At 59.1% G+C, this 26,092-nt stretch overlaps 2 protein-coding genes across 4 annotated transcripts; both read right to left on the bottom strand.

Moving 5' to 3' along the window:
* Positions 1 to 3,525: 3,525 nt before the first annotated feature.
* CPLX3 (complexin 3) lies at positions 3,526 to 6,727 on the bottom strand. 2 transcript variants are annotated; one of them, XM_058846936.1, is made up of 4 exons: positions 6,442 to 6,727; positions 5,574 to 5,778; positions 5,150 to 5,237; positions 3,526 to 3,978 (listed from the first exon to the last, which is right to left on the bottom strand). In XM_058846936.1, exons 2-4 carry the CDS (start codon positions 5,732 to 5,734, stop codon positions 3,754 to 3,756), a joined length of 474 nt encoding a protein of 157 aa, XP_058702919.1. In that variant the 5' UTR covers positions 5,735 to 5,778; positions 6,442 to 6,727; the 3' UTR covers positions 3,526 to 3,753. The 2 variants fall into 2 exon arrangements, with proteins under 2 accessions (XP_058702919.1, XP_058702920.1); XM_058846937.1 differs by having other exon boundaries at positions 5,574 to 5,812.
* A 7,035-nt stretch (positions 6,728 to 13,762) lies between these two features.
* CSK (C-terminal Src kinase) lies at positions 13,763 to 23,641 on the bottom strand. Of its 2 annotated transcripts, none has more exons than XM_058847138.1 (13): positions 23,508 to 23,641; positions 18,493 to 18,568; positions 18,222 to 18,335; positions 17,726 to 17,838; positions 16,970 to 17,189; positions 16,584 to 16,677; positions 16,441 to 16,506; positions 16,201 to 16,300; positions 15,969 to 16,059; positions 15,387 to 15,460; positions 15,102 to 15,297; positions 14,827 to 14,913; positions 13,763 to 14,725 (listed from the first exon to the last, which is right to left on the bottom strand). In XM_058847138.1, exons 2-13 carry the CDS (start codon positions 18,505 to 18,507, stop codon positions 14,543 to 14,545), a joined length of 1,353 nt encoding a protein of 450 aa, XP_058703121.1. In that variant the 5' UTR covers positions 18,508 to 18,568; positions 23,508 to 23,641; the 3' UTR covers positions 13,763 to 14,542. The 2 variants fall into 2 exon arrangements, with proteins under 2 accessions (XP_058703121.1, XP_058703122.1); XM_058847139.1 differs by lacking the exon at positions 23,508 to 23,641 and adding an exon at positions 18,789 to 18,912.
* Positions 23,642 to 26,092: the final 2,451 nt, after the last annotated feature.

Below are 26,092 nucleotides of genomic sequence, written 5' to 3' on the forward strand. Positions count from 1 at the left end.
TGGCTCTCAGGGCTGGCAGCTGGGTTGTCACCCTCGTGGGTTGATGTGAGGTCAAAGGTGGCTTGGGGACAGCTGGGTCAGTGTGTGGAGCCAACCTTGGGCTTTCCCAGCGCTCGTTAATCTGGATTAATCCCGATTGTTGGACCAGCAGTGGGTCCATGGATGGATGGGCCATCCCTTTCCATGCAGGGAGGTTTAATTGCCTGCAAAAAGAAGAAGGGAGATTCCCCAACCTTCCATGGCAGCTCATTTGTTTCAAGTGCTTTAACAATTGCTCATTTAATGCTTTATCCGTTGGGGAAACCTCTCACTCATCCCACACTCATCAGTGGGAGGAAGGAAGATCATGCAGCTGGCTGAGGAATGGAGATGGTACAGGAGGGCAGGAGTTTTGTCAATAAAATTTATGTTATTTCATCAACAAAGTTTATTTTACTTTATTGACAAAATTCCTTACTGCCAGCATCTTCCAGCAGCCAGCAAGGGTTTACTTGGACAAACCCATCCCAATCCCAGCCCCATAGGTGAGGGAATTATATAAAGCCTGTAAAAGAGAGAGAAAAAGAATACATTTTCTGCTTTAATCCACACTTATTCTTTGCTTTAAGATTTTTAGTCTGTGTGTTGATGCCCAGAGCAGTCGCGTGGTGTGGAGGCCGCAGGGATGCTCGGGATACGGCAGCGGGAATGGCTGGAAGCTGGGATGCATCCCTTGGTGGGCAGGGAAAAGGCAGGAGGGGGCTGCCTGCCCTTCATCCCCCCATCCCAGCCTCTTCTGCCTCCATCCCAGCCTCTCCTGCCCCCATCCCAGCCTCTCCTCCCTCCATCCCAGCCTCATTTCTCCATCCCAGCCTCTTCTGCCTCCATCCCAGCCTCTCCTCCCTCCATCCCAGCCTCTCATTTCTCCATCCCAGCCTCTCATTTCTCCATCCCAGCCTCTCCTCCCTCCATCCCAGCCTCTCCTCCCTCCATCCCAGCCTCATTTCTCCATCCCAGCCTCATTTCTCCATCCCAGCCTCTCCTCCCTCCATCCCAGCCTCTCATCCCTCCATCCCAGCCTCATTTCTCCATCCCAGCCTTTCCTGCCCCCATCCCAGCCTCTCCTCCCCCATCCCAGCCTCATTTCTCCATCCCAGCCTCTCCTCCCTCCATCCCAGCCTCATTTCTCCATCCCAGCCTCTCATTTCTCCATCCCAGCCTCTCCTGCCCCCATCCCAGCCTCATTTCTCCATCCCAGCCTCTCCTCCCCCCATCCCAGCCTCTCCTCCCTTCATCCCAGCCTCTCCTCCCTTCATCCCAGCCTCTCCTCCCTTCATCCCAGCCTCTCATCCCTCCATCCCAGCCTCATTTCTCCATCCCAGCCTCTCCTGCCCCCATCCCAGCCTCTCCTCCCTCCATCCCAGCCTCTCCTGCCCCCATCCCAGCCTCTCCTGCCCCCATCCCAGCCTCTCCTCCCCCATCCCAGCCTCATTTCTCCATCCCAGCCTCTCCTGCCCCCATCCCAGCCTCTCCTCCCCCATCCCAGCCTCATTTCTCCATCCCAGCCTCTCCTCCCCGCACAGCCGGCCGCCCAGCGCTGGGAGCAGGGATGCAGCCTCGGAGGAGCATCCTCGGAGCTGCCGCTGCTTCTCTTTGCCGGGGAAGCTTTGCTGAGGCTTAACACATCGCGGGATCCGGGCGGGAGGAGCGGGGGCTGCCTGGCTTTTCACATGCCCGGGGGTCACGGTGCCTCCTAAAATAAACCCGCCGAGCTTCACGCGGCCTTTGCGTGGCCGCACGTGTGCCGGGAGAGCGCCGAGCACAGCCCGGGGGTCGGGCACGGCGGGCAGGGAAGGGGGAGCCGAGGAAAAGGTGTGGGAGAGGATCCTGGCTGCTTTCTGCGGGGGATGAACTGCGGGGCTGCATCCCCGTGGCTCCCGCTCCGGTTTGGATCCCGCTCTCCGGTGGGATGGGTTGATGGTGCCTTGGGATCGGGATTTAAACTCCAAGGGCTCGGGCCGTGCCTGCTCCCTGCTATCCCTTTCCTGCTGGGGGATTAGATCAGCCCGGCCTGATCCTCATCAGGTATGATCTCCTTCCAGAGCTAAAACTGCCGCTGCCAATCTCTCCTCTCGCTTCTCCCCGGCTGGATTTGGGATCTGACGGGAGCAGATGTCCCTGGAGCTGCTGGAGTCTCCCGCTCCCAGGGGCTGGAGGGTTGTGGAGACGTGTGTCCACACCTGAGCTGCCTCTGTCTGTGTGTCTGTCCTCTCAGGAGCTCCCCAGAACCACCTGGCCCTGGCACAGGATTGTCGGGGGGCTGGGGGGGCACAAGCCCCAGCCAAGGCTTGATCCAGAAATAATAATAGTAATAATAATAATAATAATAATAATAATAATAATAATAATAATAATAATAATAATAATATCAGTTTCCCAGCACCCTCTCCTGCATTTTCCTGGATCACCCATCCTCCCCTGCAAAACCAAACTGCAGTTAATCAGCTCCCACGGGACTTGGAGCGAGAAATTCCCAGCCTGTGCCAAGTTTTTCCAGGAAGCCTCACCACAGGAGGCCCCTGCCTGCCGGGATGCTGCCGGGGCTGGAGTCACACCTGCACTAGCACAGAGAGCTTGGAGCAGTGCACTGGACATCCCGCAGTGCCCGTGAGACTGAGCCTTCTGAAGGTTTTCTATTGAAATAGCCAAAAAATCTGCGGAAAAACGGGGATTTTGTTTGATTTTAAACCCGACTGCTGCCAACGAGCTGCTCGTAGCATCCCTTTGGTTCCAAACGTGAGAGGTGCTTTCTTCGGGATTCCGCTGCCACGGAGTTTTCCTTGGAGCTTCTGTCCCTGCCTTGGGAAGGGGAGCCCCAAAACCAGGAAAACGGGAAAATTTAGCCAGGCAAACAGAGCTCGGGGAGAAAAATAAATGCATAGACATCTCCTGGTATTTATTCCACCGGTTATAACAGTGCCATGGCACGGGGACAGCACAGGAGGTGAGGGACACTCAACCGAGCACAGCACGACTACAGCACGACGAGCGGGAGGACGGGGAGAAATTCCCTCATGGCTTTGTTCTTCTCCTGGAAGGAACAAAGGCAGGATCCCATCCCAGGAGAGGGACAGCACTGCTCGGGGAAGGGCTGCTGCGGGCTCAGCTCAGCACCGGGGAGGGCTTTTGCTCCTGTCTGGTGTCAATTCAGGCTTCAGCACCCTCCCTTCCCACAGGGATCGTGTAGCAGGTCCTTTCCGGGCTGGCTCCTCCGGAGGGGCCCTCAAGGGCACGGGGCTGGGTGTTCCTTGCAGGGATGGGATGTCGTTTCTCGGGCGATGGGCTGGGGAAGCGGGGAGGGAGGTGTTCCACACCCTGCCTCGTCCTTGCGAGGCGAATCGGAGCCTCCCGGTCATTTCCAGGAGGCCGAGTGGAAAGGTGGAGGCAGAGCCACAGCGTGCTCCAAGGTCAGTGACGCTCCAAGGTCAGTGACTCTCCAAGGTCGCTCTCGTTCCCTGCAGCCTCCTGGGTCTGGCTGCGGGCACCAGACTTTGGGGTACGGGGGGGACATGCTGGCTCTCGGCTCTAACCTCAGCCCGGAGAACGAAACGGAAACCACACATCAGGGACAGCTGGGTCAGGGGCTCGGGGGGGTCACAGGGCTCAGGAGGAGCCGAGTGACACACGGCAAAGGTGACAACGTGGCTGGGGGCCCCGCTGCAGGCAGCAGCCCCCGGCAGAGCCTGCGCTGCGTCCCCTCCCTGCTCAGCCCCATCACATCACGGAGCATTTCTCCGCCGATTGCTTCAGGTCCTCTAGCGTGGCCGAAGCTTTGTCCTTCAAGGAATCAAGGTCCAGGTTCTGGATGTTGCTGAGCTGGCCGATAACCGAGTTCTTCTCCTCCTCCTCCTCGTTGTCCTGCTCGATCATCTTGGCCAGCTCCTTGGGCAGCTCCACGTCGCCTCCCACCAGCTGGATCTGGTTGTCATCTGTTTCGTTCTGGAACGGGTCGGGAGAGAGTCAGGAGGGGGCACAGAGGGGAGGGAGCTTCTGCGAGCATCGCAGGAGGGGCTTTGGGCTGTCTGCCCGCTCCAAGGACCGTGCGGGAAGGGAGGATGTTGATCCAGGCTGAGCGAGAGCCGAGATGGAAACCCACGCTCAGCACCAGTACAAACTGGTTTCCAGCTCGCGTTACGGGGGGTCAGGCACTTAATTAAGCTGCGCTTATGCTTAACGACGGCTCCCAGCGGCGGTGAGGATCAGCTCTGAGCCGGGAGCCACGGGGAGACTCGGGATGAGGCAGCCCGGCTGCCAAGCGGGATCAAGAATGAGCAGAAGAAACTTGTCAAAAGATGAGAAGGGACATCTCAAGCACGAGAAGGCAGTGAAAGGATGGTGGGGCCAGATCCAAACAAATCCCAGTTTTCCCCGGAGAATAAAAAAATCTCGTCTTTCTCTGGCTTTTCTGGCTTTTGGCAGGGGGTAAAAGAAATTCTCCAGCTGTTTATTTCCTGGCTATTAAAAGGGGGGTGGGAAGCAGGGGGATGAATCCGGATGAATTCGGTGAACAGCACCGAACAATCAGAGCAATCTCACTTGGCTTAGCTGACCCTTCGGAGCTAATATTAGCCCGGCTCCAATTTGGAGTATTCACCACCGAGTGACTCTTCCTAAATAAAGGGTGGGTTTGGAGGGAGAAGAGTTTGTGACAATTCCAAGAAAGGCTGAATTATCTCTTGATTAAATTGTTTTTAACGAATCATTCATGGTGTGGAAATTCCAAAATTGGAGTTTAGGTGGGAGAGGTTCGCCAAATAATCCGGGGAGAGGAGCTGGCTAGTCCAGCCGGAGAGGCTCACTGCCGGCTCCAGGGAGTCTGGGGTGAAGGTGGTTTTACCTCACCCAGCTGGATTCGGGGGGCAAAAGCGAGGAAGAGGGGGATCCAGCAAGGCTGGGGGTCCCACTGTCTCGGGCTGGTGGTCTGTGGTGCCCGGGGGGAAGGAAAGGGGCCAAAGTTTGGGGAGAATGATGGTTTTTGAGGGGAGTTTATTTGCGTTTGGGCTTTGAGGCTCAAACCCCAGCCAGCCAAGGGGGTCCTTGTCCCTTTCCCTGCAGAGCTCCATCGGGAGCTCGGGTCCCCTTGTGCCCCCCGTTCCCAGCTCAGCCGTACCTTGGGGAGCCTGTACTTGTCTCGGAAGTGGGACCTGACCGTGGCTCTCTCCGCCTTGCGCTGGGCAAACTGAGCGTCTCTCTCCATCCTGCGGAGCACACGGGGCACTCATCAGCAGCCCGTGCCCTCCATCCCCGGCTTTGCGCTTGCCCCCAACCTCAGCATCCCCCATTTTCTCTGAAAAGTCCCGTTTTCCCACAATTTCCTCCCCCCAGCGCAGCCTGGAAGGAGAAAACAATTCCATCTCCCGGGTGAGGAAGAGGATTAAGGGATTAGGGGGCTCACGAAACCCCCTCACGGTCCTGCTGTCCCCAGCTCTGGCTCCCCCCACGTCCCACGCACGGGATGCGGGATTGCAGCGGGAGCAGCCCCTTCCCCCCGGGGCTCCGGGGGTCCAGCCCGTGCCGGTGCCGCTCGCACTCACTTCTCCTCCACCAGCTGCCGCTGATATTCCTCATACTCCTCGCGGGTCATGCCCTGCGCCTCGGCCGGAGATTTCTCGCCCTCGCTCTTCTCCTCGCCGCCCAGGCCCCCCGTGAGGTTCTTCAGCTGTCCCCCCACCATGCTCTTCACCATGAACGCCATGGCCGCGCCTTCGGGGGCCCGGGGAGCCGGGGGGCAGCGCGGATCTGCGGCCGGGACAGCCCGGGGGTTACGGCGGGGCTCTCGGGAAGATGGGGATGGGGAGGATGAGCAGCCTCCGAGGAGGAACGGAGCTAAGGGGGGGAGCTGGAGTGCCAGGGAGCAGAGAAATGGTCGGTGCTGGGGTGCTGGGAGTAGGGAATCTCCGGGATGCGGCGGATGGGAGCTCCTGGAGCAGCTGGGGTCAGAGGAGATGAGCCCCGGGCACGGGAGCAGCGGGGAGCTGGGACACCGGGGGCTGGAAGAGCCGGGGCGAGCCGAGCTGGGCTCCCGGGGAGCGGCGGCACCGGGTTAGGAGGAGGTGGGAACAGGGAGATGAGTTCCCTGGGAGGAGCCGCGGTCAGCGGAGAGGAGTTCGCGGGGAGCTGGGATACGGGGCTGTGGATGCGGGATCGGCAGAGCCGAGCTCACACAGCAGCGAATTCCTGAGGAGCCGGGATCAGCGGAGCTGGATTTCCCGGGGAGCCGTGCCGAGGGGCTACGGAGGAGAGGGGCTGAGAGGGGATGAATTCCCGGGGTGACGGAGAGTTGAGCTCCCGGGGTGCCCGAGGAGGAGCCTGGGATGGGGAGATGGCTTCCCGGGGAGGTGGGGCACGGGGTTATGGAGGAGATGGGGACAGCGGAGATGAATGCCCGGGATGACGGAGTACCGAATTCCCGAGGTGCCGGGACCAGCGGTGAAGGGCAGCGGAGCCGGTGGAGTGCGGAGTTCCCGGGATGCCGGAGTACTGAGAGATGGAGAAGCCCGGCTCAGCGAAGCGGAGTTCCCGGGACAGCGAAGTCCGGAGCTTCAGGGATGCCGGAGCTGCCGCCGGGCCGTGCGGGGTCAGCGGGGCCGCGCAGCCCGGCCGCCCATGGCGGAGCGCTCCCGGGAGCGGAGCGGCCGCTGCAGCACCGGGGCTCGCACAGCTCCGGTGTGTGTGTCCCTGCACGGCGGCGGCGGCGGTACCGCCTCCCCCGGCCCCGCCGCCTCCCTCCGGCCCCTCCGCCTCCCCCCGGCCCCGCCGCCTCCCCCCGGCCCCTCCGCCAGGCGGAGCCGCCGCCGTCCCGACCCGCCCCGGGCACCGCGAGTGATGCCACCGCCGGGGAAGGAAGAAGGAGCACCCAGAGCTCCCCGGGGACACTGCGGGGAGCCCCCCGGACACCCTTCCCTCCCCGACTCCCGGCTGCTTCATCCCACCGGGGAGCAAACCCACCTCAGTGCCCCTGTTCCCACTCTATTCCCCGTCCTTGGGGTCTGGCAGGAGGAAAAGCCGGGCTTGACGCTCGGAATAAGCCATATCAAATATCACAACTGTAGTTTGCTCATCCATCCAAGGGGCTGCTGCCTCTCCCTTATCCTATTAATGATATCCCTGGAAGTATTCCCATCTCTGGAAGTGTCCAAGGCCAGGCTGGACAGGGCTTGGAGCAGCCTGGGGTGGTGGAAGCTGTCCCTGTCCATGGCAGGGGGACGGAGCTTGGAAGAGCTTTAAGGTCCCTTCTGATTCCAGCCATTGTGGGATTCTGTGATTCCGTGATTTTATGATATTAATTAATACCAAAGCCGCTCTCAGAACAGAGGCACGAAAGCGTTCATTGATCACCTAAATCAGGAGGATGGAACAGGCATTGATTTTGTTGCATCATTCCCTCACTCTCTCCAACCCCACTCCCACTCCTGCTCTTCCCTTTGACTGCAGCCTCATTCCAGGCCTTGGGGAGTGAGCAATTAATGGCATCAGCAACGCACCTCCCTTCCAGATGGCCAGCCTGGCTTTAACAGACATTTCTCCCTTGTTTCTTCTCCGCTCGTGAAAAATGAGCGCGGATCCAAACCCCAATCCCAGCTTGCGGGAAATCATTTCATTTCCGAAATATAAAGACAATCTCTGCAGATTAAAATGATGGAACAGCTGTGAAGCGACAGAACAAAGTGACTGAGGGAGGGGGAAATCGGCCCATCTCCTCCCATCCCCCCCCCCGTCCAAGGTAAAATGATGTTTTAAGAGGAAAATTGATTTTAAAACAACGCGTTTTTCTAGGATAATAATCTGGTCAGCGGCTTGGCAGTGACGGCTGCTCTTCGGGATTGGAACAGGCTCTTGGAGGTGATGACAGGGAATTGGTCCCGGTGAAGGCTCTCCTGGCAGAGCAGAGCCCCCTGATTGATGCCAGCACTTCCCTTGATTCCATCCAAACGTGCAAAAGGGACCAGGGAGGTCCCTCGGAGGCTCCTCGGTTTGGCACAACTCCAGCGTCACCCACAGCATCCCCAGCACGCAGGTGCCCCTGTGCCTGCTGCTCACCCCGAGCTGGCAGCTCAGGAGCCTCAACAGCTTTTTGAAGTGATGATTTTTGCTTTTCACACCCATCTGCACCTCCCCCCAAGCTCATTCCCATGGAAAACCCATGGAAAATTAATTTTAACCCACAACGAGCTGCCACAGCCTGCTGAGAAATAGGCTGGGAGCCCCCGGCGCTCCGCAGATGTCCCGTCGCCAACAGCGTGGTGGAGTGTTCCGGCTGTCAGAGTGGCTGAAAAGACGAGCAGGGAGAAGAACCAGCACCTCTGGTTGTGCCCCTGGCTGCTGGCCCGAACCTCGGGTGGGCTCAGAGCAGATTTCGGATGCGGCCGGTGCCGGGAGCTTCGCTCACTCCGGATTTCGCTGCGAGCATCCATTAACAATAAGAGACTGGAAGTCAGGACCGATTTTTTCCAGCTGGGTTAGATGGGTCAGCTCCCACGGAGCCTCCCTGTCTGAGGAACTGCGAGCAAACAGCTCCTGACGAGCAGAAACGCTCGGCCAAGGCAGCTAGGTGCAAACAGCGCCTCGGATCCCGTCCCTCGGGCAGGGATGCTCGCTCACCAGCTCGGGCTCTGCAGCCTCTTGCAGCCCGGGGTTTTTGGGAATGGGGCAAAAGGCAAAGGAAAGGACCTCCAGAGAGGTTCTGCTGCTCCCCCGTCCCCTCGGCTTTTCCTGGAGGGGCCGGTGGCCCACCTGGAGGCAGAGCTGGGGGGACAATCAGAGGGTGCAGCGAGCTGGGAAATGAAGCTTCGAGGTGGTTGATTTCCCCATTTGCTTTTCCTTGGGCAGCTGAACCGCTCCTCATCCCTGAAATACATTCAAGTGAGGATGAGTCATCCTCCCTGCCAGGACTCTAACCTGCCGTAATGAGATGTAAATCCTTGCATGACCTATTATATTAGCTTATGCTATATCACACATCTCCACGGATTAGACAGCAGCGAGATGAGACGTCCCCCCGTCGCAGCCTCAGACAAGACGGTGGAAGTTAAGAGGATCCTCTCTCAGCGCTGACACCTGATTTAAATTGGAAGCAAGCAGCTCCCTCTGCCATGCTGAGAGGGATCATTCCCGCTCCTCTTTCCAGGTAACTGCCTCCAAAGGCACAGTTACCACAACCCGAGGATGCTCCCGAGATCCCCGAATGGCCCCGGAACCGCCGGGTCCTGGAGCAGAGGAGAAGGGGAGGCTCGGTGACCTCGAGCTGTAGGGCCATGCCAATAAGGCCATCAGATCCTTGTCAGCCTGAAATCCAGGGAACGTGAACGTTTAAGCCTCTGGAGACCCCGGGAGAATCCTGGAAAGTCGCGACGGGAGGGAAATGAAGAGGGCGTTTCCAAAGGCCGCAGCTGCCGGGGGAAGTCACTCCGGCACTTGGCAGCTGATTGTCACTTGCGGTGATGGGGACAGGCACCGCCACCTCGGGAGCCTCCGCGCTGGGTCTGACCCCGGGCAGAGTCACCTTCCCTCCTCCCGCCGGCCCATGGGGTGCTGCAGCGGGATGGGGACAGGGATACCCTGCAGAGGGATGGGGACAGGGATACCCTGCAGCGGGATGGGCACAGGGATACCCTGCAGCGGGATGGGCACAGGGATACCCTGCAGCGGGATGGGCACAGGGATACCCTGCAGCGGGATGGGGACAGGGATACCCTGCAGTGGGATGGGGACAGGGATACCCTGCAGCGGGATGGGGACAGGGATACCCTGCAGTGGGATAGGGACAGGGATACCCTGCAGTGGGATGGGGATACCCTGCAGTGGGATGGGGACAGGGATACCCTGCAGCGGGATGGGGATACCCTGCAGCGGGATGGGGATACCCTGCAGCGGGATGGGGACAGGGATACCCTGCAGTGGGATGGGGACAGGGATACCCTGCAGTGGGATGGGGACAGGGATACCCTGCAGCGGGATGGGGACAGGGATACCCTGCAGTGGGATGGGGACAGGGATACCCTGCAGCGGGATGGGGATGGGGATACCCTGCAGCGGGATGGGGACAGGGATACCCTGCTGCGCCCCTCGGGAGCGGGGATGAGGCACGGTAACATCTATCCAGAGAGTCCCACTGCTCTTAGGGGCCACCCAGCTCCCAGGAGGCTGAGGGAAAACGTCCTGAAGGTCTTGAGGAAAACATCCCTTCAGTGGGATCCCTACTGGGAGATCCTTCACGGGGATCGAAGTGCTACCATGTCGCTAACAGAGGAAATGAAGAAACTTTAGCAAAAATCACCAAATGAAATTCTTCCTGGTGTTTATTCGAACAGAACTCCATAAAGCTGAGGAAGACGGACTGCAGCGTGGCTTGTGATGGAAATTAAACCAAAGATGCCTTTCCCTGACTTACGGAGGCATTCCCATGGAAAACCTCCCCAATCCTACAGAACCAAACCTTTGAGATCCCAAAAGCTGGCACCATCTCCACAGGATGAAAAAATTCCAGTGCATCCCTCCTCACCTTGAGGTGTCCTGGCAGAGCCCCTGGGAGCCCCTGAGTGGTGCTGGGAATGGGAAGCCAGGAGCGGGGATGCTGCTGGGGTGTCCCCTCAATTCGCTTGGAATTCCCTGCTCTCATCTTTGTGTCACTGAGCACGGGGCTGGCCAGACTCAGCATTGCTGGGATTTGGGAGGTTTGGGCTGGGAATGGTCCTGTGGTGCAGAACACCCATCCCAAGGGGTGCGGGGATTTGGGGTGGGAATGATCACACAGGACACAAAGCCCCTGTCCCAAGGGATGGAGGTTTGGGCTGGGAATGATCCTGTGGTGCAGAACACCCATCCCAAGGGATGGAGAGATTTGGGCTGGGAATGGTCACACAGGACACAAAGCTCCTGTCCCAAGGGATGGAGGTTTGGGCTGGGAATGCTCCTGGCACACGGGACTCACAGCCCCTATCCCAGAGACCAGAGAGGTGTTGGGGTGCCGCACAAGAGGAGGGGATGCAGCTCACCGCAGAGAAGCCAGGCGGCTGCAATTCCCGCTGGGAGGAGGGTGCTGTGCGAGGTGAGGAAGAGGAGGGAGGTGCTGGGGGAGGCTCGCACGGCAGTGTCTGCAGCCCAGCCGTGACACAAATGCAGCGGGACAGACATACAGAGCATGTAAACAGGCACATGGGGAGAGCATGTGCTGCTCCGTGCCGCTGGTGGAGAGCGAGCCCCGAGCAAAGGCACACGCCAGCCCCGACACACACACACACACACACGGCCACACACACGCAGCGTTCCCACGGGGGATCTTCCCAGCTTTGTCTTCATTTCCTGGAGTGCTCAGAAGGAAAAAAAAAAAAAAAACCAAAACCCAAAAAAAAAACCCCCAAAAACCAAAAAACCAGAAAAAAAACCAACAAAAAAAAACAAACCCCAAAAACCCTAACCCTCCCCTCCATAAAAACAAAAAAACCCAAACCAAATCAAACAAAAAAACCCCCATAAAATAAAAAAATAAAATTTAATAAAAGCACAAAAAAAGGGGGAGAGAGAGAGAGGTGAACGCCACGGAACGGTGATGGGAATGGCTTTGTACATCACGCTAAAAATAGTCCTTGTGATAAAGTCGATCGTGGAGGGGGGAGGAGGTGCCGGCAGCGCGCAGATGCCGGAGAGGGATGCCAGAGGTTCTGCTCCGAGGATGGAGCAGAAGGGCAGTAATTAGAGCTGGTAATTAGCTGCAAGCAGCACAGAGAGAACTGAGCCGCTTGTGGGGGGCTCAGAGCACCCTCTCCCCTCGGGACAGAGGCTTCTTCACTCCGGGAAATGAGAAGCGAGCAGCTGCCGCAGCTGGAATTGGGGTCCTTGGAAGGGAGACGGGGATTTTGGGGTGTTTAGGGCGAGGAAGGCAGGCAGGGTGCGGGGACACGGGGAAGAGGCAGAGCTTGTGGAAGGAGCCCTGCTGGGGAGGAAAGAGGATCTGCGGGGAGCGGGGGAAGCCAGGGCCGGTGCTGGAATGGATGATTTGGCTCAGTGTGAGGTGCAGGGATGGAAAAGCGAAGGATGGAGATGGAGATGGTCCTTTCACCCCCGGCAGGTTCCACACACCAAATCCCAGCTCTCCTCAGCCCTGTCCTGATCCAGCTGGGATGCCGAGCTCCAGCCCCAGCTGGGATCCCGCTGAGCGGGCCGGAACCGGATTTTGCAGAGCTTTTTTAGACTCCGTGTCCCTGTTCCCTGCGGGAGCGCCGGGGAGAGGTCCCGGTGTGCCACGGCAATAAGGCCCTGCACACAGGATGATTCACGCCGGGAATCTGAGGCAGGATGGGAGCTGACACAACTGGGCCCAGTGCCCATCTCATCGCCCGAGGGAGGAGGAGGAGGAGGAGGAGGAGGAAGGGTACATGATGTGAGCCAGCACTTGGGAGCCCCGGGGTGTCACTCAGCCTTGTCCCCTCTGCCCACGCTGCTGCCGATGGGGACAGCCCCGACATCCCTCGGGACAAATCACTTGGAGGGATCCAGGATGAGCGAGAGAGCCCCAAGGCAGAGCAACCCTCTCTGTGTGGGGAAACTGAGGCACTGTGGTGGCAGGGTTAAATTCCCTGGTTTGCAGTGGGGAATGTGATTTCTTCCAGCAGTTCTCTCAGCATCCTTCAACTACATCCCAGAGGATGCTGAAGCACCAAACAGCACCCCTGAGACCAGGCACAGTCAAAAATAGGAAGTGTGGTGCCATTTGGAGGAAAATAGAAAAAAAAAATCGAAATAATCTAGGACCTAAATAATTTTTGGGCTGAGTTTCCCCCATCTTTTGATGGCTGCCAGGTGTCTGTCCCCAGCAGCAACCCAGGGCACACAGTGGGGGACAGGAGCAGACCTCTCCCTGCTCTCTCCCATCACGTGAAGGTTCCGGGCATTTCTCACCATTCCCAAAGCCGTTTCTTGCAGGCTTTGCCTGTAAATGACTTTAATCTTCATAAGCCCCAAAAAGTAAAGCTGCTTATCTGGCTGGGCCCTGCTGGAGCGCTGGGAGGAACCGGGGGGGGGACGTGGACAACAGGAGAGGGGTCAGTCCAGGGGAGAGGAAGCCCTATGGAGCTACATCACATCCTCATCCTCATCCTCATCCTCATCCTCATCCTCATCCTCAGCCCTGCAGACATCCCGAGGTCCCAAGGAATGGGGCAGTAGCACATCTCCCCTCTGCAGGCTCCATCCCACACATCCCTGAGCTCTGCCCGTGTCCCATCGCTCCTTTTTTCCCCTTTAACGGCTCCTCCAAGCGGAATCTCGGTGCCAACCCCGGTCCAAAGCCAGCAGAGAGCTCTGGCCCGAGGTTTGCCGAGCAGGCAGGCGGCAGAGCCGGCGTGCTTTAACGCTGAATAATTCCCTGCAGATGAGGGGAACTATTCTAAAGCTGCCAGACGCCACCTCCACCCAGCTCCCTCCAGGGATTCCACGGGGACAGCTTTGGACTCAGGGGGTCTGGGATGCGGGAGGGAAGGCAGAGAGGTCCAGGAATCAACCCCAAACTGTATCCCCTGCCCGCTCAGAGCATCACAAAGCAAAGCCCGGACTGAAGGGGAGCTTTGGCACCCCTTGGCAGCTTCACCCCCGTCACAACCGTGTTCTCACAGGATGGAGCCTCATCCCCACCTGTTTGGGGAGGAGATGGGGGGTCCATCCTCCCTTTTTCCCTGCTGGGGGACCCCCGGACCCACTGGCAACAGAGGGGGGCGGAGGCAGGGTGTGCCGCGTCCGTATGGAATGGTTTTTTTTTATTACAGTTTTTAATCTCACAGTCGGTAGCATTACATGAGAATAAAGCACTGGACAGGACTGGAAAAAAAGGCCTCTGGAGACAGCATGCAAACATTGCAACGAGTTTAAAGCAAAACAACCCAAAAAATAAAAAGCGTCTGGCGGGGACGCGGCCGCGCTCTCCCGACCGAGCGGCGAGTCCAGCGTCTCCCCGTCAACCATCACTTCTGTCGCTGGGGGTTTCCTTTTCATGTGTCCGTTTCATTGGTTTATTTATTATTATTCTCCTTTTAACAACCTTCTTTTCTCTTTCTTTTTTTTTTTTCTTATTTTTTTTTTCTTCTTTTAATTACATTAAAAAATAAGATTCGTACTTTAGTAAAATGCCCGGCGCTCAGCTGGGCCCTGCTTGAAATAATAAAAAAACAACGACAAAAAAAAACCAAAAAACCAACCCAAAACAATAAACGCCCCCCAAAACTGAGAAAATGACAAAAAAAACACCCACAAAAATAATAATAATAATTAAAAAAAAAAAAAAAAGCGTGGGAGACCAAAATGAAAAATAACAAACCCAAACCTAGAAAATAAAAATAAAAACTGACAGATTTGGAAGTTTGGAAGCAACCGGGGGAATTGGGGCAAAGGAGGGGGACACCCAGACCCCCGGGGCTCCCTCCTGGTGCCGTGGTGGGGCAGGGGGGCTGCCCACACCCTGGTCCCCCCCAGCGTGGGTCCCCTGCGGCTGTGGGGTGGCAGAGCCCCCCTCTCACAGGTAGAGCTCCTTCTCTTTGATATGCACTAGCTGTTCACGGAGCTGGTGGAAGGACGGCCGGTGGCCGGGGTCCAGGGTCCAGCACTTCTTCATCACCTCGTAGACGACGGCCGGACAACCGTCTGGAGCATCCATCTTATAGCCCTTCTCCACACGGGGCACCACGTCCTTCAGGGGCTGGGGGAAATCGGGGGTGTCAGGGAGGGGCTCTTCCCACAACAGAGCTCAGCTCCACCCCACCCCCCGAAATCCAGCCCCGAGGGGGGCTCATCACTCACAATTCTCGGATAAGGCACTCGCCCGAAGGAGTAGATTTCCCAGAGGAGGATCCCGAAGCTCCACACGTCCGACTTGGTGGAGAATTTCTGCAGGGAGGGAGGGAGGGGAGAGAAGCCCTGTGAGCAGGGATGGGGGGTAAGGGATATTCCCCACCCTCAGGGCAGCTGGTTTTGGGCTCCCACATTGGGATGCAGCACTCAAGCACCATCTTTAGAGCAGCCTGGGATGTTCCCCCTTCCTGCAGCTTCCACCGTATCCCCCTGGGCTCACCCACCTTTTCTCTAAGTGCTTCTGGTGCTGTCCACTTGACGGGCAGCTTGCCCGTGTCCTGTGTGGAGGAGGCTTCCTTGGTGAGCCCGAAATCGCTGACCTTGGCGATGTTGTCCTCCGAGACCAGCACGTTCCTCGCTGCCAGGTCCCGGTGCACGAAGTTGTTGGCTTCCAGGTACTCCATGGCTTCACAGACATCTCTGGGAGGGGTGGACAGCACAAGGGGGGTCGGCAGGGCGGTCCCAGAGCATGGGTGGGGCAGGTCAGGGTAGGGGGATGCAGCACTTACAGGGAGAACTTGAGCAGACAGTCTGCCCCGAGCACCGACCGCCCGCGTGACCGCAGGTAATCTACTAGGCTGCCCTGCACGAGGGATGGAGAGATGTGGGCTCAGCAGGGGCTGCAGCCCACCTGCTGCCCCCTCCCTCGTGGGGCAGGATCTGGGGATGATGTCCCTCCCTCGTGGGGCAGGATCCGGGGATGATGTCCCTTTAAAAAGGGGCAGGACCTGAGGATGATGTCCCTCCCTTATGGGGCAGGACCTGGGGATGATGTCCCTTTAAAATGGGGCAGGACCCGTGGATGATGTCCCCTCCCTTGTGGGGCAGGATCCAGGGACAATGCCCGTTTATGATGGGGCAGGAGCAGGGGAGATGTCCCTTCAAACGAGGGGACACAAGGATAACGTCCCCCCTGCGGTGATGGGGCAGATCTGGGGATGCCAACCCCCCCTGGGAGCCAGGGATGGGACGTGGGACACCCCCAGGCAGCCCTGCAGCCCCAGCCAGGATGACCCAGCCATGCCAGGGTGAAGCCCCAGGAGCGTGGGGGGCACAGGGGGACAGAGCAGGGGGTGGGGTGGGGGTCTCACCTTGGCCATGTACTCGGTGACGATGTAAAGACCACTCTTCTCCTCCACAATCACCCCCAGGAGCTGCACCAGGTTGCTGTGTCGGAGCTGCCTGCGCGGCACACGAGGGCTCAGGGCGAGGATTTGGGGACAGGAGGGGCTCCCAGGGGGCATCAGGGACCACCCAGCCCTGCTCACAGGGACAAAGGAGCCCCCTCCCTCCCGCTGTCCCCCCGCTGAGGGTGACACTCACGTCATGACGGACGCCTCTGCCAGGAAGGCCTGCGCTGTGGCGTCGTTTTTAATGCACTTCACGGCGACTTTGTTCCCCCGGTAATCCCCCAGCATCACGTCTGCAGGCCAGGAGAGATGGGCACAGGAGGCACTGGGAAGCATCCCAGCCTCCTGGGGCCCCACCAGCACCCTGGACCCTCCTACAGAGGAGCCCCCCACCACATTCAGGGCCACCACGGGCTGGGGACAGCGGGCTCACCTCCGAATTCCCCTTTGCCAATGATCTGTAGCAACTTGAGGTCCTTCATGTTGAGGGCCCAGCCGCCTGAAGGGGGGAGAAGGGGGAGTGAGGGGGTGCCGGGGGGGTCCCCAGGGGCCGGGGAGGGGGGCACGGCCACTCACTGCGGGAGAACTCGTCCTGCGCTGCCACCGTGCCCTCCATCAGCTTGGGCTTGATGAGGCGGGTGCAGAGCCCGTCCGCGTCCGTGGTGTAGTGCTGGGGGGACACGGCGCGGCGTGGGGGACAGCCCGGGGGGCGCGGGGGACAGCCAGGGCTGGGGGTCCCGCGCAGGCCCTGCCGGGCTCTGAGGTCCCAGCAGGTGGCAGCAGCAGGCCACGGATGGGCTCGGTGGCAGCCCAAGGTCCCTCTGTCCCCAGCATCCCCACCCCAGGGCGTCAGCAGAGAAGGAAGAGCACGCACCGCCTCCCAAGCTCCAGAGCCACACAAGCTCCGATGTCCCCGTGTGTCCCCCACGGGGGCTGGACGGAGATGCCAGCTGAGGCCTCACCTCCACCAGCTGCATGAGGTTCTCGAAGTAGACCTCCTCATCGATGCTGAGCTTGCTGGAGGAGTAGATGATGCGGTAGTGCTCCACCTTGCCCTCACAGCTGACGCACAGTGTGTAGTCCCCGGGGTAGTTGGTGCTCTCCCGCACCAGGAACAGCCCCGTCTCAGGGGGGTACAGCAGCCTCTCCGCCTGCTCCCGTGTGATCTTCCCGTGGAACCACCTGCAAGGCACACGGAGCGTGGGGTGAGGGCTGGCTGCACCCCTGGGGGGCTGTGTTTGGATGTGGAGCAGCTTTTGTCCCTGCCTGCCTGGCCGTGCTCCTCCACGCCAGCTCCTTCCATGGCACCCTGCTGCCCTCCTGGAGCTGGCATTCAGCCCCTCTGCACGCTCCCAGCGGGCTCCTCCTCCAGACTGGGAGTCGCTGGCAGCTCTGGGATGTGGCAGGAACATCAAACCTCTCCATCTCCCATCGCTTGTGTACTTATCCCATCCCAACCTTCCCTCTTCCTCCCAGCAGCCTTTACAACCCCAGCCTCGGGGGGAAAAAACCAACTTAAACCATCTGTCACCTCCCGAAACCTCCCAGAACACTCAGAGCTCTCCCCAGCGGCAAATCCCAATCCCAAATCCACGCTGCTGCCCCTTGTGCCCCCCGATCTCGCTGGGAGGAATGTCCATTCTGCTGGGACAGGGATGCTCCAGCCCAAGCCGCCTCCCCCCGCAGCCACCTCGGCAGAGCCCTGGCTGGGTACTCACGGCATGAGGCTGAGCTTGATGCCAGCTTTGACCCCTTCCCGCTTCTGGACGTAGTTAGCAGGAATGATGCCCTCGCGGCCCACCTTGTTCTTCGCCTTGTACCAGTTGGGATCCTGTGGGGACAGCAGGATGTCACCACCAGCCCTGGGGATGGCTGTATCCCACCCAAGGAGCCCTCTGGGGCTGCCCCGAGCGCCCCGGTACCCCCGTGCAGGAAGGATGGGGTGAGCAGGGCATCCCATTGCTGGGGCCACCCAACCAAGACCTCTCCCAGAGCCCCCCAAACCCACAGCCCCTCTTTTCCTTCCCCGGAGTGGAGCCCAGAGCGCTGCCTCTCCCATCCCTCCCAGGAGGCGCTGGCATTTCGGAGAAACCTTAACTAACGAGGCCGTGGATTAATTAACGGAGCGCGTGGCCCGATTCACGCCCGGCGGGGCTGGCAGGAGCAGGGGCTGCCTGTGGCAGGACGGTGTCCCTGGGAAAGGGGAGGCTTTACCTTGGTGACAGCGACGATGGTGAGGACGTCTCCTTTGCTGAAGGGCAGGTCCTGCTCGGCGGTACCGTGGAAGTTGTACTTGGCGATACATTCTGTACCGGACGGCCACACGGCCTGGCCAGGAGCAGGGAGTGCCATCAGAGCCTGGCCTGAGAGTGTCACCCACCCCTGGCACCCCTCACCCTCAGGGTCCCCCCATTGCAGCTGAGAACCCAAACAGGGTCTATTTAAACCTCTGGAGGGCTCCATCCCCGCCCCTCCTCAGCCTCACCTGCATCCCTGACATCTTCTCAGGAGGCTGGGGAGCGACTCTCACAGGGGGGACGCGTCACTCGGTACCATGAGACCTGCACGGGGGGACAGGGCGGCTGAGAGCAGGCACGGAGGGAACCGGCAGCGAGGATCCCCACAGGATGCTCAGGGGCCAGCTGAGCACCTCTTCTCCCGCCAGGAACAGCTCCTGCCCGAGGTGCTGATCCAAAATATCCCCAAACTGAGGTGGAAGTGGGAAGCCTGGGCGCGCTCAGCCCCCGCAGCCAGGGGCGGGAGCGGCGCGGAGCCGCTCACCCGGATTAGGAGGCATTTGCACGGATACAGCTTCTTAAGAACGGAGTTTTTGAGCGCAGCATCTGCACCAAGGAAAAATCCAGCGTGGAGCGGACGGGTGGAGATGTCCAGAGAAGGGAAGGGAATGGAGATGACCTCTAGGAGGCCCATCCCACTCCTCTCCCAGGCTGCACAGCCAGAGCCCTGCTCTCCCTGGTGACCCACATGTGGAAACATCCAGCCCAGAGAGCTTCCCAGGCCTGGGATCCAAAAGAAATAAACCAGAAGTACTCCCCGCTGGCTAAAAACCACTGGGACTGCGGAATGTGCAGCTCCCAAAGCCCAGGGGGATGCAGTGCCCGGGGGTGCTGTGCTCTGGGATGGGTGTGTGGGAGGGGAACAAACCCGCCTTTATTCCCGCCGCTCCAGCCCCCGGCAAGGGATGAAATCACCGGCCCCGGAATCAAACCAGGCTTTCTTGGGCTGGGGCAGCGGGGTCGTGCCGGGCTGGGGGGCACAGAGCGGGACACAGGCAGAGCAACCCCCAAAAGCCACCCTAATATCTGTGAATTCACCACATCCAGCGGGGTCACCAACACCAGCCCTGCTGTCAGCAGCCGGGAGTATTTTGGGAAGGAGGAAGTGAAACGGGGGCAAGGCCGAGGACGGGAGGAGGAAGGAGATAAGGGGCAGAGCCGTGGGGAGGAAGAGCGCGGTGAGAACACGGCCCTGTTTCCACCACGTGCCTGCAGCGTTCTGGAAAAGGCGTCACGCTGCCACCTTCCTCACCTTCCTCACCCTCCTCACCTTCCTCACCTTCCCCAGGGTGGGGACATGGCACACGGCGCTCTGCTCTCGGCAGCCGAGACATCGAAGCTCAGGTGTTGGCCCCCAGGACGAGGTTTGGGGACCAGAGGGGTTTCCATCACCACAGCTGTGGGTCGGTTTCTCTCCCAGCCAGGCTGGGAAAAGCCCCTGGAGATGGCACCCGCACCCAGCCTGATGGGACAGTGCCAGGAGTGCCAGCATCCAGGGGAGAGCTGGGCAGCTCCAGCTGGGAGTGCAACCCCCCAGAACATTCCCAGCTCCAACAGCCTGCCCTTCCAAGCTGATCTTTGCTTAAATTTTGGATTTACACCTGGCACGGAACAAAAAATTTCAGCCAGAGGGGTCTGGATCCCGCCAGTCTGAAACGCAGCAGCAGAAAAGCAGGGAATAAACTCGGCTCTCTCAGGCCGTGGAGGGATTTAGCTGAAGCACGGAAGGAGGTTTAAGGAGGGAGTTTCCCATGGCTGGGGCTCTCAGCCCTGCTCCCCGTCCAGCGTCCCGTGGGGACACCGAGCTCTGCCTGGTTCCGGGTGTTGCTCAAGGAGAGCTCAGCCCAAAGCCCTGAGTCAGCGCTTCCCACCGGCCAGGCCTTACTCCCGAATATCCCAAAATCAGCAGGATGGAGGCTGAGCCCGAGGTGTGACCAGCTGGGAAAACCCTGGAGCCAGTGCAAGGGATGCCCAAAGGTTCATCCCACATTTCCCACCCCGTGCAGGAGCTGAATCCTCCCAATCCCCAAGGCCATTCGTTTGGGCTTTCAGCTCACGGATGTCACCGGCATTTATATTTGACAAATGCAGCGAGGATACAAAATTCATAGCCTGCCTTCATAAAGAGAATTTTTTTCCCTTGCTAAAGAGGAAACTGCCTGAGCAAACCCCACCAAGAACACGCTTCACACAGCCCAGGCTTCTTTATCTTCCTGGATCGTGGATATCCACGACACCGGACTGAGGCATTGTTGTAATTACACACAATAAATTTCCTTTCAGTTTTAAAGAGGGAGGTGGTTACAGCACCAGGGGCTGCCCCTCAGCCTGACACAGACCCTCCTCCTCTGAGCCTCATTTTCCTTTTGATCGTTACCTAATTTCTGCTTCGAAGCTGAGACTTGAGGAGGAGGAGGAAGAGGAGGAGGAGATGGAAACCACACGGGGCAGCTGCTGAGCAGCCCCCCGATGGCCTCATGTGACAGCCAGCAGTTCCTGCCGCGCGTCACCCGGGCCAGCCCCGGCCCCGCTTCCGCCAGCCCCGCGCATCCCCTGGGATGCTGGGCTGGGAGAAGGACCTGGAGATGCTGGAGGAGGGAATCCAGAGCTTAAAAGCAGCATCTCGTGCCTTCCGGGAAAACACGGCATCGCCCCTTCTCTCCTCAAGGAGGATGTGTGGCAGCACATGAAAGAAATTCATAATAATTAAAAAAAATTAGCCAGGGAGCAGCCTGGTTGATTGGGCAGAGCTGAGTGCTGGGTTTGGCTGTTCCCAGCCCTGCCAGGCCAGGGTTTGTTCCTTGTGTGAGCTCCCTGTGCCTGAATTGGGGCTTGGGATGTGCTCAGGTGAACCCAGCCTCTGCCAAAACCCGCCTGCCTCTTTTCCCCAGGGGAGCATCTATCCGTGCAGGGGCCCCAGGGACGGATCTCACTCCCCCAAGGATGGATCTGATCCCCCAGGGATGGATCTCACCCCCCAGGGATGGATCTCACCCCCCAGGGATGGATCTGATCCCCACAGGGATGGATCTCATCCCCCCAGGGATGGATCTCATCCCCCCCAGGGATGGATCTGATCCCCACAGGGATGGATCTCATCCCCCCAGGGATGGATCTCATCCCCCCAGGGATGGATCTGATCCCCACAGGGATGGATCTGATCCCCCCAGGGATGGATCTCACCCCCACAGGGATGGATCTCACCCCCACAGGGATGGATCTCACCCCCCAGGGATGGATCTGATCCCCCAGGGATGGATCTCACCCCCCAGGGATGGATCTCACCCCCCAGGGATGGATCTCACCCCCCAGGGATGGATCTGATCCCCACAGGGATGGATCTCACCCCCCCAGGGATGGATCTCACCCCCCAGGGATGGATCTCACCCCCCAGGGATGGATCTCAGCCCCCCAGGTCCATCCCCACACCTCCCCCACAGCCTTGCTCCTGCATTTCCCAGCAGGAAGGCCGGCCCAGCAGCCAAGGTGGGCAGGGCAGGTACAGCCAACACCTCTGATAATCCAAAGGGCATCGGGAAATGAGCCGGGGACAGCATTCCTCTCGTCAATCAAAATAAAATCAAGTGGTGCCAGACCCACAGGCAGGTTGGGAGGGGAATTTGGGACCCCCAGAGCGAGTCCCACCTGAGGAGCACCATCACCATGGGATGGGGTGGGTGAAAGATGCTGCATTTCACTCTCAAACCCAACCATGAGAGGGGGCAGCACCTGCCCAGCACCAGGATGACTCTGTTCAAACCAAGTTTGGTTGTGGATGGCAGAGAAGCCTCATTCCCAAGGGGAACAGGTGTGTGTTCCCATCCCCATCTCCCGATGAAATCCTTTAAACTTCAAAAAAACAAACAAACAAAAAAAAAAACCCAGACCAACCCCAAACCAGACAACATCCTCCCTGCCTCTGAAAGATCTTATCTGCTGTTATTACAACGAACACCTACGATTACTCTAATCGAAAGGAAAACGCTCCTCCTTCACCTCAGCTCGCAGCGTTTCCGAGCTGCTCCCCCAAAGCAGCCCCCGCTGGCTGCCCTGCTGCCAAAAAAGAGGAGAAGGAGGATGGCAGCTTCTTTTCCTGGGGTTTTTAAATTCTTTTTGAAGAGAAAGAGAAGATGCTGCTGGTCAGAGAGCTGGAGGCACCCTGGGGGACAGGCCTGGAGAGAAGCTGCTCCCAGCCCCACATTGCAGAGAGGTTTTCCTGGTCCTCCTTTATCCTATAAAAAATTCCCCGAGGTGATTTTTCACCACAGATCAGCCCGGGATCCCTGTCCCACGTGCTGTCACCTGGGGATGGGGACAGGACCGAAAATCTGGAGGGAGGCAGCGGTCAAAGGGCAAAGAGGCAGCCCAAAACTCCCTGGGGTTATCCCACGGCTTCATCCCTCCCAAACCCCCCGCACCCCTCCGGGGAGCTCTCCCGACACTCCCTGCCTTGCCGGGATGCTCCTGAGTGCCTCCCCTGGGAACAAACCCCTGTCCCGGGAGGAAGGCTGCCATCCTCCTCCTCCTCTTCCCCAGCCCTCAAACCTCCGATTTGCTTTTTTCTTTTTCGCCCGGACTTTTTGCCCGGCGTTTTTGATTTTTGTCGGGGGTGGGGGGGGGACTTTTTTTCTTTCTTTTTTCTTCTTTTTTTTTTTTTTTTCCGCCCGACGGCACAGCCCCTTTCGCTCTCGCTAAACCAACGAGCAACAGCCGCGGCTATAAATAACCCGCCGCCGCCTTATTGCCCAAAAAAAAAAAAAAGAAAGAAAGAAAAAAAATAATAAAAAAAGAAGTAAAAAAAAAAAAAAAAAGCAAAAAAAAAAAAAAGCCCCAAATTTTAAAACATTCAAAGCAACAAGGCGCCGCCGCCAGCCCCTCGGAACAGCCGGGTCTCCGCGGATCTCTCCGGTTCCCCCGGGCCTTTGTACGGGATGGGGATGCAGCGGCAGGGGAGGCGGAACCCCCGGCGGGACCCCCGGCACGGTGCAGGGATGGATGCGCGGGGGTCCCTCCCGGCAGGACGGGCAGCGGGACGAGGGGTCCCGGGGACGGCGGCGGGGCGGGAGCGGCCGTGCCGGGGTCAGCGGGGGTCAGGCGGGGCCGGAGCCCCTCACACCCCCCCCATCCCCCCCTCCTCCTCCTCCGCAGCCCCATTGTCCGCGCCCCGCTCGCTGTCGCCCCGGCCGGTGCCGCCGTCACTCACCTCCCTCCGGGCCGGGGCTCAGCCCGCCGCCCGCTGCTCCATGCGGCGCCGCCGGGGCCTCCGGGCTCGCCTGGGCCGGCGGGGGGGCGCGGGGGGGCGGAAGGGGCGGGGGAAGCCGGAGCCGCCGCCGCCGCCGGAGCGCGGCGGGGCCCAGCGCGGCTGGGGGAGCGCGGGGGGGCGCGGGGGTCCCGGGGCGGCGGGGCCGGAGGGACGGAGCGAGGGAGGGAAGGGAAGGAGGGACCGAGGGAGCGGCGCCCGGAACCGGAGCGCCCCGAGCGCAGCGCGCATGCGCCGCCAGCACCGCGCCGGCTGCGGGGCGGGGGCACCGGCGGCGCCACCTGGCGGCCACCGCCGGCAGTGCCACAAACCGGGAACGGCAGCGGGGACAGAGCGGACACCGGGGACAGACAGAGGGACACCGGGGACAGACAGAGGGACAGAGGGGACACCGGGGACAGGGCGGACAGCGGGGACAGACAGAGGGGACAGACAGAGGGGACAGACAGAGGGGACAGACAGAGGGACAGAGGGGACAGACAGAGGGGACAGACAGAGGGGACAGACAGAGGGACAGAGGGGACAGAGCGGACACCGGGGACAGACAGAGGGACAGAAGGGACAGACAGAGGGACAGAGGGGACACAGCGGACAGGGCAGACAGCGGGGACAGACAGCGGGACAGAGGGGACAGAGGGGACACCGGGGACAGACAGAGGGGACAGACAGAGGGGACAGACAGAGGGACAGACAGAGGGGACACCGGGGACAGACAGAGGGACAGACAGAGGGGATAGACAGAGGGACAGAGGGGACACAGCGGACACCGGGGACAGACAGAGGGACAGAGGGGACAGAGGGGACACCGGGGACAGACAGAGGGACAGAGGGGACACCGGGGACAGGGCGGACAGCGGGGACAGACAGAGTGACAGAGGGGACAGAGGCACCGATAGAGGGAACAGAGGGGACAGCAGGACCGACACCAGGACAGACAGCGGGACCAATAGCAGGAGCGACACCGGGAACGGCGGGGACAGAGGGCACAGCGGGACCCGCAAAGGCGACACGCACCGGGAACGAGACCCGCACTGGAAACGGCATCCGCCCCGCACCGAGCCCGGCACCGGGACCGGTAACGGGACCTGCACCGGCAATGGGAATGGCAGAGAGACCCGCGGCACCGGGAGCCGGACCCGCACCGCCACCGGCACCGGGAGCTGCACCGGGACCGAGACCCACCCCCGGCCTGCCCGATGTGTGCTCACATGAGTGCGAAGTTGTACTGAAGTGATGCTAAAATGCCAATAAAATAGTACAAATCGTTAAAAAGCATACAGTAAATAACGGTAAAATGTCCAAATTACAATGAAAAATAATATAATATAATATAATATAATATAATATAATATAATATAATATAATATAATATAATATAATATAATATAATATAATATAATATAATATAATATAATATAATATAATATAATATAATATAATATAATATAATATAATATAATATAATATAATATAATATAATATAATATAATATAATATAATATAATATAATATAATATAATATAATATAACATCTTTAAGGTCCTTTCCAACCTAACCCATTCCCTGATTCCATGGGGACAAAGGGACGGCAGGGACAGGGAAGCTCGGGGTGCAGAACCGGGGAGATCCCAGCATCCACGGGAGTGGGATGCAAAGCCCAGTTCATTTTTTGGGAAGCGCATCCTTGCTCCAACGGCGCTCAGGAAAGATCCAGGGACGCGTTACTGGGGTCAGGCACCCCTTTTGCAGCCTCGAGTTCCCCGCGTGAGGCTCGGAATGTCCCTTTGGCCTCGGGGAGGTGGGAAGGGGCTCACCCAGGCTCCTTTTTGCGAGGAACTGAAAGCAGCTCATGCACCAAAACTCACCCGCGGTCACCAAACCTCGCACGGAGCCGGCCCTGAGCGCACCCCGAGCTGCCCTGCACGCTCACGGCATTTTTGGGGTGACCAGAATTCCACAAATATCCACAAATATCTATAAAAGTCCACAAATATCCACAAATATCCATAAATGTCCACAAATATCCACAAGGGAGCTCCCCTCGCCGGGGCTGGGCAGCAGCAGGAGGCTGGCGAGGATAAAACCAGGCAGGAATCCAGCTTTGGGGGGGAATGGTGCCCAGGGCCGGGTGTTCCCGGTCCATCTGACCCAGGAGCAGGGAAATGCTCGGCCCTGGGGGTTTCCTCTTCCCCCTGAAGCCTCGGGAGCTTCAGCATCCTGAGGGTGGCTGGAAGGACCATGCGGGGATTTGGCGGAGGTGACACAACGGAGGGGGATCCTCCAGGCACTGCTGCTGCGATGTCCCGGCTGGAATTTTTCCCTGGAAGGGTCTTGGTTTGAGAGTGAATGGTCCCCTGGTTGGAAGGGAAGGATGGATTCGAGGCCAGCGAGGCAGGATGGACATCTCCCCGCCTTGCACCAGGAGAGGGGGCCCTTCAGCCGGCTGGAATCGGCAGGGAAAGAAAATAAAGAGAAGAGGAAAAAAATAAAAAAAATAAAAAAAGCAGCGGAGGAGGAGCTGAGGGTGA

The sequence above is a fragment of the Poecile atricapillus genome, chromosome 11 (genome assembly GCF_030490865.1).
Source record: "Poecile atricapillus isolate bPoeAtr1 chromosome 11, bPoeAtr1.hap1, whole genome shotgun sequence".
Taxonomy (NCBI): Eukaryota; Metazoa; Chordata; class Aves; order Passeriformes; family Paridae; genus Poecile; species Poecile atricapillus.

Coding starts and splice junctions, on each gene's coding strand:
- CSK (XM_058847138.1), bottom strand. Junction 16,678..16,969: donor ACCTCATGCAGCTGGTGGAG/GTGAGGCCTCAG, acceptor GTGTCCCCCCAG/CACTACACCACGGACGCGGA. Junction 16,507..16,583: donor GCAGGACGAGTTCTCCCGCA/GTGAGTGGCCGT, acceptor TCCCCCCTTCAG/GCGGCTGGGCCCTCAACATG.
- CPLX3 (XM_058846936.1), bottom strand. CDS start 5,734: ATGGCGTTCATGGTGAAGAGCATGGTGGGGGGACAGCTGAAGAACCTC. Junction 5,238..5,573: donor CGGCAGCTGGTGGAGGAGAA/GTGAGTGCGAGC, acceptor TGTGCTCCGCAG/GATGGAGAGAGACGCTCAGT. Junction 3,979..5,149: donor ACAAGTACAGGCTCCCCAAG/GTACGGCTGAGC, acceptor GACCCGTTCCAG/AACGAAACAGATGACAACCA.